Raw genomic sequence first — 12590 nt, 5'->3', positions numbered from 1 at the left:
TCGTTTGAAGGCTTATTAACCATAACTTGAATGAATACTAATCATTAGGGAAGTGCTGGATAGCTGCAAAAGAAGTAAATGGTAAAATGCACTGAGTTACAACCCCTAACACAATGAATACCATCCGGAGCATAGGCCACGGCTTTCAGCATATGTTTTCTTTATATCTTTTGTACAGAGATGATCAAATTCACCTATGGGCCATTAGAAAACTCAAAGTGAGAACAGGAATGATCTCAGCTCATACCTGTCTGGCCACAGTTGTTGATTACCTCCAAGAAAACTTCTTTCTTTCCTCCCCAGAGCTGCTCAGCTCCTTCCTTTTGCATGTTCCATTTCCTATCATGGGTCTGTGTAGTGCTAGGCAGAGCCGGTCTCCTGTAGTGGTACAGCAGTGTACTTTCTGGGCCAAACACAGTCCTGGAAGGGATTCTGGGCATTCCTGCTATACAATGTAAATTAGATCTGATATGCTTTTTGCCTTTCAAAAAGCACTATGATCTCTAGAATCTTCACCTGTTGGTTAACTAATTTTCTACCATTCTCCCTCTTTGGCTCCATTTCACCTGCTAATTAAATTTTTCAGACTTGAATTCACTTGCTGGCTCTTCTGGCTTTTCACATCCATCCCTGAGCGTGAGCTTAGAAGGGAGCAGGAGCCAGCTTACAGACAGTAGTTTGATTCACTGATATTTACGACTCGCTTGAGCCTTCCATTCCAGATTTATAACATTAGCAGAATCTTTCAAGATGCCTGGTTGGAGGCACAAGATGCTTTATAGCCCCTCACTAACTAATGTTGGCACTCAGAAGTGAACTTCTTTATTAGAAATAAGAGCTGCTGAGATCTTGAGATACACTGGTAAGAAAAGGAATGGTATGAAAAATTTTCAGACCCTTCTGTTCATAAACTGGAATCTTATAATGACTCACACTGAGGTTGTGTTTTTTTCTTTTTTATATGCATAGGTTTAAAACTGCACATCACTTCATTTTAAGGAAGGTAAGGCACTAAGCTGTCCTGGGTACCTTTTCTTCCTGCTTCTCTTGATATTTTGGGGATTCAGGAACCAAAAGCACTGGAGCGGAATCATCGCTGTGACAGCCTTTTTACTCTTCAGCAGCACAGGTCCACACTAAGCCAGTGTGGTATCTCTGTCACATGTCAGAAGAAATGGGTGACAGTATTGTCACACTGTACAGCATCAACCCAAACCAAGACCTGAGGAGGAGGAGTAGCAAACTTTCTGCATGCATGATTTGTAGGAGCGACAGCTTCGTTCGCCCTTTCCTACCTACATCTTCTCTACCATAAATCTGCAGCTTTAGTCTGCTCATAGACCCACTTACACTGTCATATCCAGTCTTCTGCTCTTCCAGCTTGCTCTGAACTCCAAAGCAGAGCTGAATGCTGTTGCTCCTGGCATGCCTGGTACCCAGACTGTGGCATAGATCTGGTCTCCTCTACTCCATTACTTCATTATAACCTCTTTCTTTCTGCACTCACAGACATTGCCTTAGGGTCCAGGAGTCAAATCACTATCACTAGATTCCCTTACCTTCCTTCTCATCCACCCTCATTCTCTCTTTATGCTAAATGCATGGCTCCCAACATTTATGTTCTAGGAGAGAGGTGGATGTTCCCCTTCCTTAATTCTTAGTTCTGCCCTGTGCCTATGTGATTATTCTTCCCATCCTGCCTCATCCCAATGCTCTACCCACTCTTCTCACCTTTGCTCTTCTTCCTACTTACACCATCACTTCTCTTGCAACCTGCCTCCTACATTTGCTTGTCCTTCCAAACCATCTTTACTCTTTTGCAGATCCCTCTAGTAAAACCCGCTCTCTTTGTGTTGATAGCAATTGCTCCAAGGGTAGAACTTTCTTTTCCTCCTCCTCATACACCCTTTCCCAGCCCATACTTCAAAATATCAGCTCCTATATGATTCATTCACCATATAACATTCATTTTCTCATACTTGATTCCTCATTTCCCTCTCCACCTCCTTCAACTGGCAAACAAAAATTTCTGGTTGGCATTAAGGAGGATGACTTTAGGTATTAAACACTGAATTAACTCCAAGCAAGCAGCATTAAAGGCTCAGCACCACCATTTTGTAGAAAATTTCAGCAGCAACATCAAGAAATAGATAGGATTCAGATATGAAATCACTGCTGATGTACAATTGCCTGCACAGCAGCTGCTTTAGCTTGGATGGACTCTTTGTCTTAATCCACAAGCACGCTGCGGTATAGGAGTGTGATGGCAGGGGGGCAGCTTCTGTTATCATTACAGTTGTTCTGTTTAACCTGCCTCCCACTTCTCCGTAGCTTTACTCTCTATCCAGAACTGAAGATGAAAATGTCTCTCTCTCCCCCGTCATGTTATCTGCTTGTATTGCAACATGGTAAATCCGGGAAGCAGCAAAAGCAGCAATATAGTAGTAGTGGGATTTGGGGTATCTTAAGTTGCTGTCTTAGGAGGATGCTTGTCCCAGAGTATGTGGTCTAGACTGTAGACTGTGGTTGCTGTGTCTGCAGGAAAGACAGACCTGGCTGATGTAGTCTGTATATCTGTTATAGTCTTGTGATAGTGGAGCTCAGCACAAACCCAGTATTTGTTCACATGCTGATGGAAACTTTTGTGCAGTTCCTGCTGCTCTAATATGGATATATTGGGTAGCTCACTGAATGCTAGCTTAGGTTTGCTACCTGAATGATTTTTCTCCTCCTGTTATCATGACAGCAGGAACATCTATTGCAGGTGAAGGTGGACTGTGCTTTCTAGGCTCACTGTCAGTATATACCTTTGTTGTGCCTTTCCCTCTCATTAACACCCATGTTACTTGACCTTCCTTTGGTACTTTGATCCTGTTTCTTGGCCACCAACTTCATGACCTGCAAGGGAAAATTGTGGTTCCTTCCGGAGTGTGGTTGACAGTGAGAAGTGTGTGTGCAGATTTCCTTGGAGCAGTCTGAGTGTTTGGATACATCTGTTAAATCTGGGATCAAGCTGCTGCTTTTACCAATACAAGCCTGTGCACTTCCACTGTTGCTGCTCTTGTGACCCTTCTGCTTTGGTACTGTTTCTCTCTCATCCCACAGCAGAGCAGAGCTCAGGGCTTCTCTCTTTGCATGGTTCTTATTCTTCCAGGGCATGTGAAGGATGCTGAGGTCTGTTTAGAATCACAAACACTGTGAAGAAAAAGGAATAAACATTAGAAGTGCTGTCATTTCTTCCCACCAAAGATCCAATAGATGAATAAACTCAAATCAGCCATTCTTCTGGGTCACAAGGGGGTTAAACATGTTCAAGGCCAAGGGAGCCTCGTTTCTGAGACAATTCCTGACATTGGTTTGATATAATTGGCTCTTACCACAGTTTAGGAGATGGGACTACATGAGATGAAACTGTACTAATTTTCACCATAGATGTCAGTGCCTGACCTCTTCTGTGAGAGCATCCAAGGTCCTTTTTCAGACTTGAAAAATATACATGTGTAGTTAACTGAACTGCCTAATTACAGCCCCTTCCTAAAGAAAAACAAATCATTTTCCCCTATATCCCAGTCAAACTAGTTAGGTACTCAAATTCAGACTGGGACCATTTCCAAATGATCCAGTTTGAAATACAGAAACTGCTGGGACTGTGAGGCACTGGCTGCACAGACAGGAAAGGAAGTGTCTTAATGAGATCTGCAAAGCAGCATGGTCTCTGGGATAGGGCACCAGATTGGGATTCAGGAAACCTGGGTTGTTATCACAGCTCTGCTGTTGCTTCTTTGCCTTTGTGCGCTTTAGATTCCCTTCCAGCCATCTGTTTGTCTTGGTTATTCAAAGCAATGTACCCAACCTTCCTGTACAAAAGCTTTGCCTGAGGAACTTGGTGATGTTCCACCTCTTGCTGCGCGTCTGACTCCTTCCTCTCTTCCCCTAACCCAGCACATGGGGTAATTATCACTCTTTCCTCAGCCCCCACTTGGAGCTGACTTCCCTCCTTCCTCCTTTCTGCCCACTGTCGCTGGCTGTGATCCTTGTCCCTGTGGGAGCTGGCGCTGGACCAGCAGTCCCTGCTGGGCCTGTCCGACTGTCTGGAGACACTCAGGTGCAATCTCAGCCCCAGTTCCTGGCCCTGACAAGACAACATGAAGCCTTTGGGTCTGTCCTTGCATCCCCAGAAGTGTATCAGCTTGTGTCCTGATTGCCATTGCTGTTCTTTCCTGTTTAATTGGAACTACCCCACCAGTTTGAACAGGAGAATAAAAGCAGCGCTGCTCAGTGTCCCTTTCCTAGCACATGGAGAAGGTGCTAATAGAAATGGCATCAAAGCAGAGAGATTTAACCCAGGCACTTGCACTGGCCTGCTGGATCTCAGCAGACTTGGAAGATGTGGATAGGACCATCTGTTGATTCCTTTGTGTGTCCAGCTTCAACTTTGCTGGTAGTTTGACTCTCCAGAAGACTTGTGTTTTCCTGGCCTGAAGATGATGTCCATAAACATACACAGAATGGAGAGATGGTTTTGGTCAGAATCCCCATACTGTAGCATGGCTGTAAGAGCAAACTAATGTAACACATTCTTTGGCTGTTTTAATCTCTTCTACTATCATTACTTCAGGTTGCATGTTAGGAAAAATTGGTTGGCAACCCTACCCATGGCAGGGGGTTGGAACTCAATGATCCTCAAGGTCTCTTCCAACCCAAGCCATTCTGCTATTCTGTCATTCATTTCTGCTTGCAAATAGTCAAGTGTCTTTCTCTAACATAAATACATTGAGTAAAACCCTTCTCCAGCATCTACTCCGACCATTTCTTCACAGCTATTGAATCTGCCAAGAAGCTCCCACAGTTCAGGGACTCCAGTTGTAGCGTTTAAATGAATCAGAGGCTGCTGGAGTCAGGAATGGGGCCAAAGGGACAGTAGAGATAGTTATGTTTTAAAAGTAATTGAGTGGGATGGGTGATGGGAAAAAGCCGAAAAAAAATAGGAACTCTTCAGGATGTTCACACTCTGCCTTTCACCTTGCAGCTGAGATCCCAAGGTTTTGGTTCAGTAAATCTGCCTTTTTACTTCTCTCAAAAAAGAACTGAAAATCTGTGTGTATGTTTTCCCTTCTAATGCAAAGCTGTGCAGTCCTATTCATGCTAATGAAAGATGGGCTGAGAGCTGGTCTTTTTGAGTTCCCTTCCAGCGCCTGCACTGCATTTGTTGTTACGCTTTCTGGAAAAGAAAACCGAGTGGAAAATGTTGGCTACTGAGGAAACAGAGCATCTCGCTGCACACAGGCACTGAAGAGGACTTTTATGAGAAACAGAGAATCTCTCACTATATTGTAACATGCCAAAGTGTGAATCTTAATATCTGGGTTTAGCTCTCCTCCATCTAGCTTTGACAAGTTGACCTATGAATCAGAATTCAGGCATATATGATTTATTTCCACTCTCCTTGTCTTCGTTTGTTGCCACCAGCACATTCCTTCTTTTTGTCTGCAATAGCAGATTCTGGTATGAAGAGACTTGGCTGTTTGGGTGGGTTAATTGTGTTAATTGAACAGGCAAAAATAGAGTACGACTTTGGTATTGATTGAGTAACTGTGGCTTAAAATGTGAAACACAGAAAATACAGTATATGGACTGCTAGAGTCATCAGACTGCCTGGTTGAATTAGGATGCAGAGAAAGCTGCAGAATATTTTGCACATTCCCATGAGTTATTGGCAGGTAATATAGGTCTTTGGTGAGAGCTAGGTCTCCTTTGTGATGCTCCTGGCGATTCACCCGGCCCTTGAGAGCGATGTTTCTGTGCTGTGCTTTGCCCGTCCGTAGAAGTCTGTTATTTATATTCATTCCCCAATGTGAAATCTTTGAGATCTACAAAACAAATTTATACGGGGCCTATTCTCGCTCAAGCTAGCAGAGAGAAGCTTAAAAAGACTTCAGATCCTTGAAAGCACAACATAGGGCTACTGCGGGGATTAACTCATTGATTTCATAATAAAATGTCAGGTCTTATGATGCGTTCTGTGTGAACAACAGGTAGATACTGCTCACAGCGTACTTGATCAGTAGTAATTCTGCAAATGTATTAGTTATCCATGCTTAGAGCTTAATGGAAGCAGCTTATAATTTAAATTCTGTGAGAAAAAGGAATGAATATTATTAATGATAAATATTTCCATCTGCAGTACAAACATATGGAGCGATGCAGAATGTTTTAAGAAACATCCAGGGTGTTTTGGGATTGTGGGGACAGAGGTGTCACCGTACTTTTGCATTTCATTTTTCAATGTTTCTTCATTTAAATTTGAATTTATTCAGAAGCATTTAGCCACCATCCATATGAATACAGTGTGTCTTCCTTTACAGTGCCCTGTTGACTGCTCAAAGGAAAAAGAATTTGTCATGTTTCTTGTTGGACTGATAATCTTTTCATGGATCCTTGGCTAGGCAAAACTGTAGCCATTAATGGGCAGAATCCAGAGTATTGAGCTGTGGTTCATGGGTTTCTGGATCACAGTCACAATGTGAAGTATTTCAGTTATTAATGCGTGGTTTGAAAGCAAGGCTTTTCTTTGGTCTCGAGTAAATATGGTGTCTATCTTGTGCCCATGAAGGTTACAGCAGAGTTAGATGCCTGGAATGAGGATCTGCTGAGACAAATGAATGATTTCAATACCGAGGACCTTACTCTGGCTGAGCAACGTTTGCAGCGTCACACCGAGAGGAAGTTGGCCATGAACAATATGACTTTTGAAGTCATCCAGCAAGGGCAAGATTTACACCAATACATCATGGAGGTCCAGGCTTCAGGTGAGCAAAACATTTTGTTCTCTATTTTATATGAGAAGGAACAAAACGAAAGGGGAAAAAACACCACCTACAACAAAAACACATTTCAGAAATACACCAGTACGCACAAAGCACGTCAACTTGTAACGTAATTCAGTCTGTTGTGTAGCTTTCCTCCACAGCCAGAACTGCTCCATAATTTTGGAGAATTCTTTGAGTCAGGATTACACATCAGAAATCGATGTTCCTTTGAAATGGAAATTCAATATGGAAGTAAAGCTGAATTTTAAGTTTCATTCAGAAAGTTTTATACAACTGCAGGCCAGTGGAGTTTGTGATCTATTCCAAGATAAATGGCAAGCAAGAGAAAGAGGTGGAGGGAGAGAGAAGCTAGTTAACCAAAAGACCTATGGGAGAGAATCCAGATATGAGAGCCTTGAAATTTATCATGAAATCGAATTCATGTTTCCAGCCAGCTCTAATTGGAATTATTGTGTGTATAAAAAGGGAACATGATAAATCATACTGGAATTTTCCTTTTCAATGCACATTTGGAAGTTAAAGATAGCCAGTTGGATGCAAAAAGCCTTTGGCACGTGCACTTAAGTGACAGTCTTGATTCACGTTGACAGGGAGTCAGTCTGGTTCATCTACTCTTCTCAGCAATAGGATCCTATTTCTAAAGCATTCCATGCATCAAGATTTTTGTATCCTTGCATTTTTTGTTTGGAAAAAGAGTCTCATAATTCAGATTAATCTCTGCATAAAGTCCAGAAGTGAAAGTTAGTTGCAAAGTGTTTTAACCTTCTCAAATGTCTGGAAAAAGTACAAAGCAAGAGGAATTCCGTTCTGTCTCTCCTCACGTGCACTTCCAAACTAAAGAAGATTTTAATGGATTTATTCTTTGGCAAACATTTTACCCCCAGGCACTCACCTTTAAAAAAAATTAAAAAGTATAAAGTTGGCAGTATTCAACCTGATTGGCGAGCTGTACTCAGCAGAGGCTGAAGGTTTGCTACAGGAATGTGTTTAGAACTAGACAAGCATTGTGTGAATCACGTGTGTGAGCTGGTAAGAGTTCTGCCCACTCTGTGTCTGGTCCTGTGCTTCAGCTCCCTCGCTTTCCAGGGTATCAAATTGGTCCTAATACTTCAGTTACTATGCATTTTTGGTATATCCTGAAAGCCTCCTAATGTGAGCAATAATTCATGGGAGGAAAAGAATATCATCCAGAACAGTGCAGAGTCAGGAGCATTAGGAACTGCTCTTCGGGGGGAAAAAAGCCCTAGTAATTCTGTGTTTATGAAGAATTTAGAAACAATTTCTTTTGGATTGCAGACAAAAGATCAGCAACCAAATGAAGTGACTTTTAGAATGTTTTTATAAGATTATCTGAGATCTCTTTCTATAAAGCCTACCCGATAAAAATCCATTGCTCCCAAAGGCAAGGAAACAGAAGCCTCACGGGGATGCAGAGTAACTGTTGTTAATCAAAGGTAATGGTCACATCTGCCATGCACAGAATGCTAAATACTGGGAGAATGGCAAAATAAGGGAGAGAATTGCTCTTGGGAGCCTACTGTTTCTTATTTTAATAAAGGACAGCTATAGTCCATAAAAAATTCATTTAATTTTACTCCTTCTTGCTGAGTCCTGTATCACAGTCATTCAGTGCATGAGAGATGATTGTTCTTACTGCCAGAACTACACACTTGCCAGGGTTCTGGGAAATCAACTGCTATCGCTGCTTCCCATTGTACAGTGTCACAACCGCTACCATCAAAATTCAACTACAGGCATAGAAGATAAAGACAGAAAGAAGATTTTTTTCAAGGACATCCCACCTAACCATTCACTCTTAAATGCCTGAGGTTTCTTCCCTTCCCTATACCTCTATTTCAGCTTTATTCTTTTTAACGTGTCACACAGGAACCTGATTTAATTTTGATCATTCAGGAGTTTGGCTTGGAGGTCCTTAAGCCAGCAAGTTTGTCAGATAGAATTACATCCAGGTTTTTCCATGCATAATGCCTTTTTCACTTGGAAATCTTGTGCAGGTAGAAAAGGATTGCAGACATTTGCCCATGTTTTTTGCATGCGTGATACAGACTTGGAGCAGCAATTACTATCAGGCTGTGGAGTGTCTGGAAGCCCACATGAATACTGTGCATTGGATACAGCATATCCAATTGTCCTACAGTGGACCACGTCAGACTGTACAGATAATCAGGGCATCTGTGTACACACTGCATATCTGCAAACCCACTATTTCCAAAATGCCAGACAGCACAGAGTTATGTCCTGTGATTCCTTCCACTGGTGCAGCACGTGTGGGTAGACCTGCTTTGGATTAGCCTGTTTTCATCATAAGAATAATTACTCTGCGAATGAGTGCTTGGTTTTGTTAGGGATCATGTAAGATCTGGGAGTCAAGGCACATCTGCAGTTCCACAGTACTTTCAAATTGTGTTTCTATCTCACTAATATTGGTGTCATTTGGGAAAGAGGTTTGCTTTAAGGGAATGCTGTAACAGTATTCTCAAGAAGACTGACTTTTTAGTGACCCAGTACTTTCTATTGCAGTTGAACTATCTGCTGTTTTTCCAGGCTGATTGCAGCTCTAGTATTGATATCAAAGGATACCCTGATCAGAGAGGATCCGTGGGCAAAAACACATTCAGAAATTCTCAAAAAAGAATAATGATTGTTGAGTGCCTGGCTCGATACATTTAAAGTGTTCTGATGATTCCAAAAGAGGCAATCTGGGCATTTCTGAGAGTTCAGGACCACGATTCACAGCAGGGATTTAACACCCTGACCCAAGCTGCGCTGATGACACATTCAAGTCGATGGTACATCCATCAGTTGTTTATGTTCTAGGTACTAAAAGTAGTTATACTCTTGGACTTGATGATCTGTATGGGTCACTTCCAACTTGGAAGTGCACACAATTATTTTGTTATTAGAGTACATTTGCATTGTTTGCATTGTTGTAGCCATAAACACCACTGTCAGGTGTCACTCAAGATTACGGATCTGTCTAAAGCAACTTCTCTAAGTCAAGCCTGAAATATGCTGTGAAACTGATGTCGGGGAAATTTACACGGTCCCTGCCTGTTATGTGGAAAATTCAAAGCCTTGTTGTGTCCCTGATAGCAAACTTAATATCATTCATGTCTTTTCCTAGCATTGCATTGCTTCAAACTGAAGTGGAAGTCTGTTTCATTTTGCTTGTGATGTCACAAGCAGCATAGATACTGCAAGAAGATGTTGCACTGTTGTGTTCCAGGCTGGTAACAGTTCAGACTATGAGCAGCTTCAAAGCAGCTCCAATAGGGCTTTGTACAGGTCAAAAAGCAATGCCTCTTCCTTATGCCGAATAGTATCTTACATTGCAATTAGCTCAGCTGTAACCAATGAATGTCTTACAGGATGTTGGCCAGTGTGGGTACTCTTTACAGTTACTGTTAAAAAGTATTTTCAGTTCATTATCTTCCACTGATATCTGCTTTATGGGCCAAGGCACTAGAAGAAAAAGAATGGCAACCAAGTTCAGTTTATCAGTCAGTTGTGCTTTCCTGTCTATCAAAGCTTAATGTAAAGATTTTATGTATGAAATTATTCTGAAAGCAAAGGTTTCCAATTTGCAAACCAATCTTCGAGAAGAATAAGTGCTCTCGCTGCGTGCACTGGCATTGCAGAATAAATCTGTGTGACACATGACAAGCACAAAAGGGCAGACCATTCATCATGGGGAGCGCAGGCTGCCCTTGGATAGCATCCCAGGGAGCTTGCTGGTTGCTGCTGATGAGTTAGCACAATCAAAACCAGACCAGCTGAGAGTGCATGAAGGAAAACGGCGCATTTAATATCAGAAAGGTGTGGTGAAGTCAAGCATACAGGAAGCCCGTCATGTCCTGAGGATACAGAACCATATGCAGGCTAATTGTAGTAACAATGCTCAGTGTCTGGCATTTGAAAAAGACTTCTCTCCTAAGAATGGAAGCGTATATTAGATTTCCAGATCTTAAATGGGAAGCCAAGGGTCATTCCACTTTATTTGGTAACAAAGAAACTGTTTGGTTTGGGCTGGGAAAAGGGAATAAGCCAATTGCTTGCATTCCTTTGTGCTTTTTCTTTTCTTTCTTTTCTTTTTTTCTTTTTCTGTTAAAACCAGAAACCAGAAAAAAAGAGGATAGGGTCAATCATAAGGTCATATTTATTTTGTCTACTGTCCTCTGTGGATACTGCTGCGAGAGAGAATGAAAGTTACAAGCCTCTGAGGAGGAGAAAGGGGGAAGAAAAGGCATCTTTCTAAACCAGTTTTAAAAACAATATCCAGCCTCCTGTACAGCAGCTTCTAATTAGCACAATTCTTGTATAATGTCCTATTATTCCATGAAATCAAATGGCTTTGGAGACAAGTGTAGTGTTTTCTCAGCATTACTGCAGTATGATTATTTTCATATTACGTTGCTGATCCTCCCTGTATTGAGGCCAGTGGCAAAATTCCAGTTGACCTCAATAAGGGAAGAGTCAGGTCTTTATTAGTTTGTAATTACAGGGATTACAGTAAGACAGGATGGCATCATAACTCCTCCAGGCCAAGCTTTCACAATCACATTTGTAAAGTACCCAGCAATGCTATTACTCTTGTGTGATAAAGGAGGAAGATGTGGTGCTCTGCTTTGTATTTCATGTAACTGACACACACAAGGCCCATCGGACCATAGGAAAATCCAGGAGGTGGGAAGGGACCTCAGGAGGTCTGTTTCCACCTCGTGATCAAATGAGGTTCATCTATGGAATTCAGAGCAGGGCATTCAAGTGTTCATCCTTTTCATGCAAAATATAAGGCATAGGAATTCTGCTACTAAGCCATCTTTTCTTTCTGCTACATGAGGAATGGATTGATGTCACTTTGTGGATTAATTCTGAATGAACTATAGGTTGTTTTTAACTAAATTGTTGCTAATGATCCCCTAAAGTGGCCAGATGGAAAAGATGTTTCCTCCACAGAGATTCACAAACACATGGCACTGTATCAGGCAACCAGAATTTACTTTATTTCACTTTTCTATTTTCTTCCTCTTTTTTTTTCCCCTTTTCAATTTGTAATTGTAAAACATAAGCTATTGGTTTAACCTAACAAAGGGAGGTTATCTCTGCCTTTTAAAATTAACTTTGATGGTTGGGCAATGCTAAGGTTAATGGTGTTCTACTATTCAGATGCTGATGAGTGAGGTGAGCAATGATCACCAGAGAAACACTAGGAAAATATAGTGGTGCAGAATGGGAAGCCATACAAAAGCCAAAAACTCCCTGGGAGTGATCTCACTGAGCAATTCAGTGTTTTAGGTGGGAAATAGTTTTGAAGTTCATACGATGATTAGAGTTGCAAATAAACGCAATGATCTCTCTCTGCACGTTGTTCTGTTGTAGGCATCGAGCTGATCTGTGAAAAGGACATTGACCTTGCAACACAGGTTCAAGAGCTGCTGGAATTCCTTCATGAGAAACAGCATGAGCTGGAGCTTAATGCTGACCAGACTCACAAGAGGTTAGAGCAATGCCTACAGCTCCGGCACCTACAGGCTGAGGTCAAGCAGGTGAGAGTTTTTAACTGTGCTTCAGGTTCTTAAAAAGGTTTTCAGCCATTACACTGCATGGTAAACCAGTATCTGCCAAGCCACACAGTTTTAGGTGGATGATCTTAATCCCTCTTTCCTCAGCAGTACTTGATTTGCTGACCAATTACAGCACAATCCTTTACAAATAAAGAAGGGCTTTGTTTCACATCAT

At 41.8% G+C, this 12590-nt stretch overlaps 1 protein-coding gene across 9 annotated transcripts in view; it reads left to right on the top strand.

Moving 5' to 3' along the window:
• KALRN (kalirin RhoGEF kinase) overlaps window positions 1-12590 on the top strand; it is a 435213-nt gene that overhangs the window by 287003 nt on the left and 135620 nt on the right. For all 9 annotated transcript variants that reach the window (XM_072341566.1, XM_072341563.1, XM_072341565.1 and 6 more), the window contains 2 exons: window positions 6614-6809; window positions 12231-12397. In XM_072341566.1, the coding sequence (XP_072197667.1) occupies window positions 6614-6809; window positions 12231-12397 (363 nt within the window). The remainder of the gene's footprint in view (window positions 1-6613; window positions 6810-12230; window positions 12398-12590) is intronic.

The sequence above is a fragment of the Excalfactoria chinensis genome, chromosome 7 (assembly GCF_039878825.1).
Source record: "Excalfactoria chinensis isolate bCotChi1 chromosome 7, bCotChi1.hap2, whole genome shotgun sequence".
In the NCBI taxonomy this organism is placed as follows: domain Eukaryota; kingdom Metazoa; phylum Chordata; class Aves; order Galliformes; family Phasianidae; genus Excalfactoria; species Excalfactoria chinensis.
The sequence above is the reverse complement of the archived record's forward strand: the minus strand, read 5'-3'. Positions and strand labels throughout refer to the sequence as shown.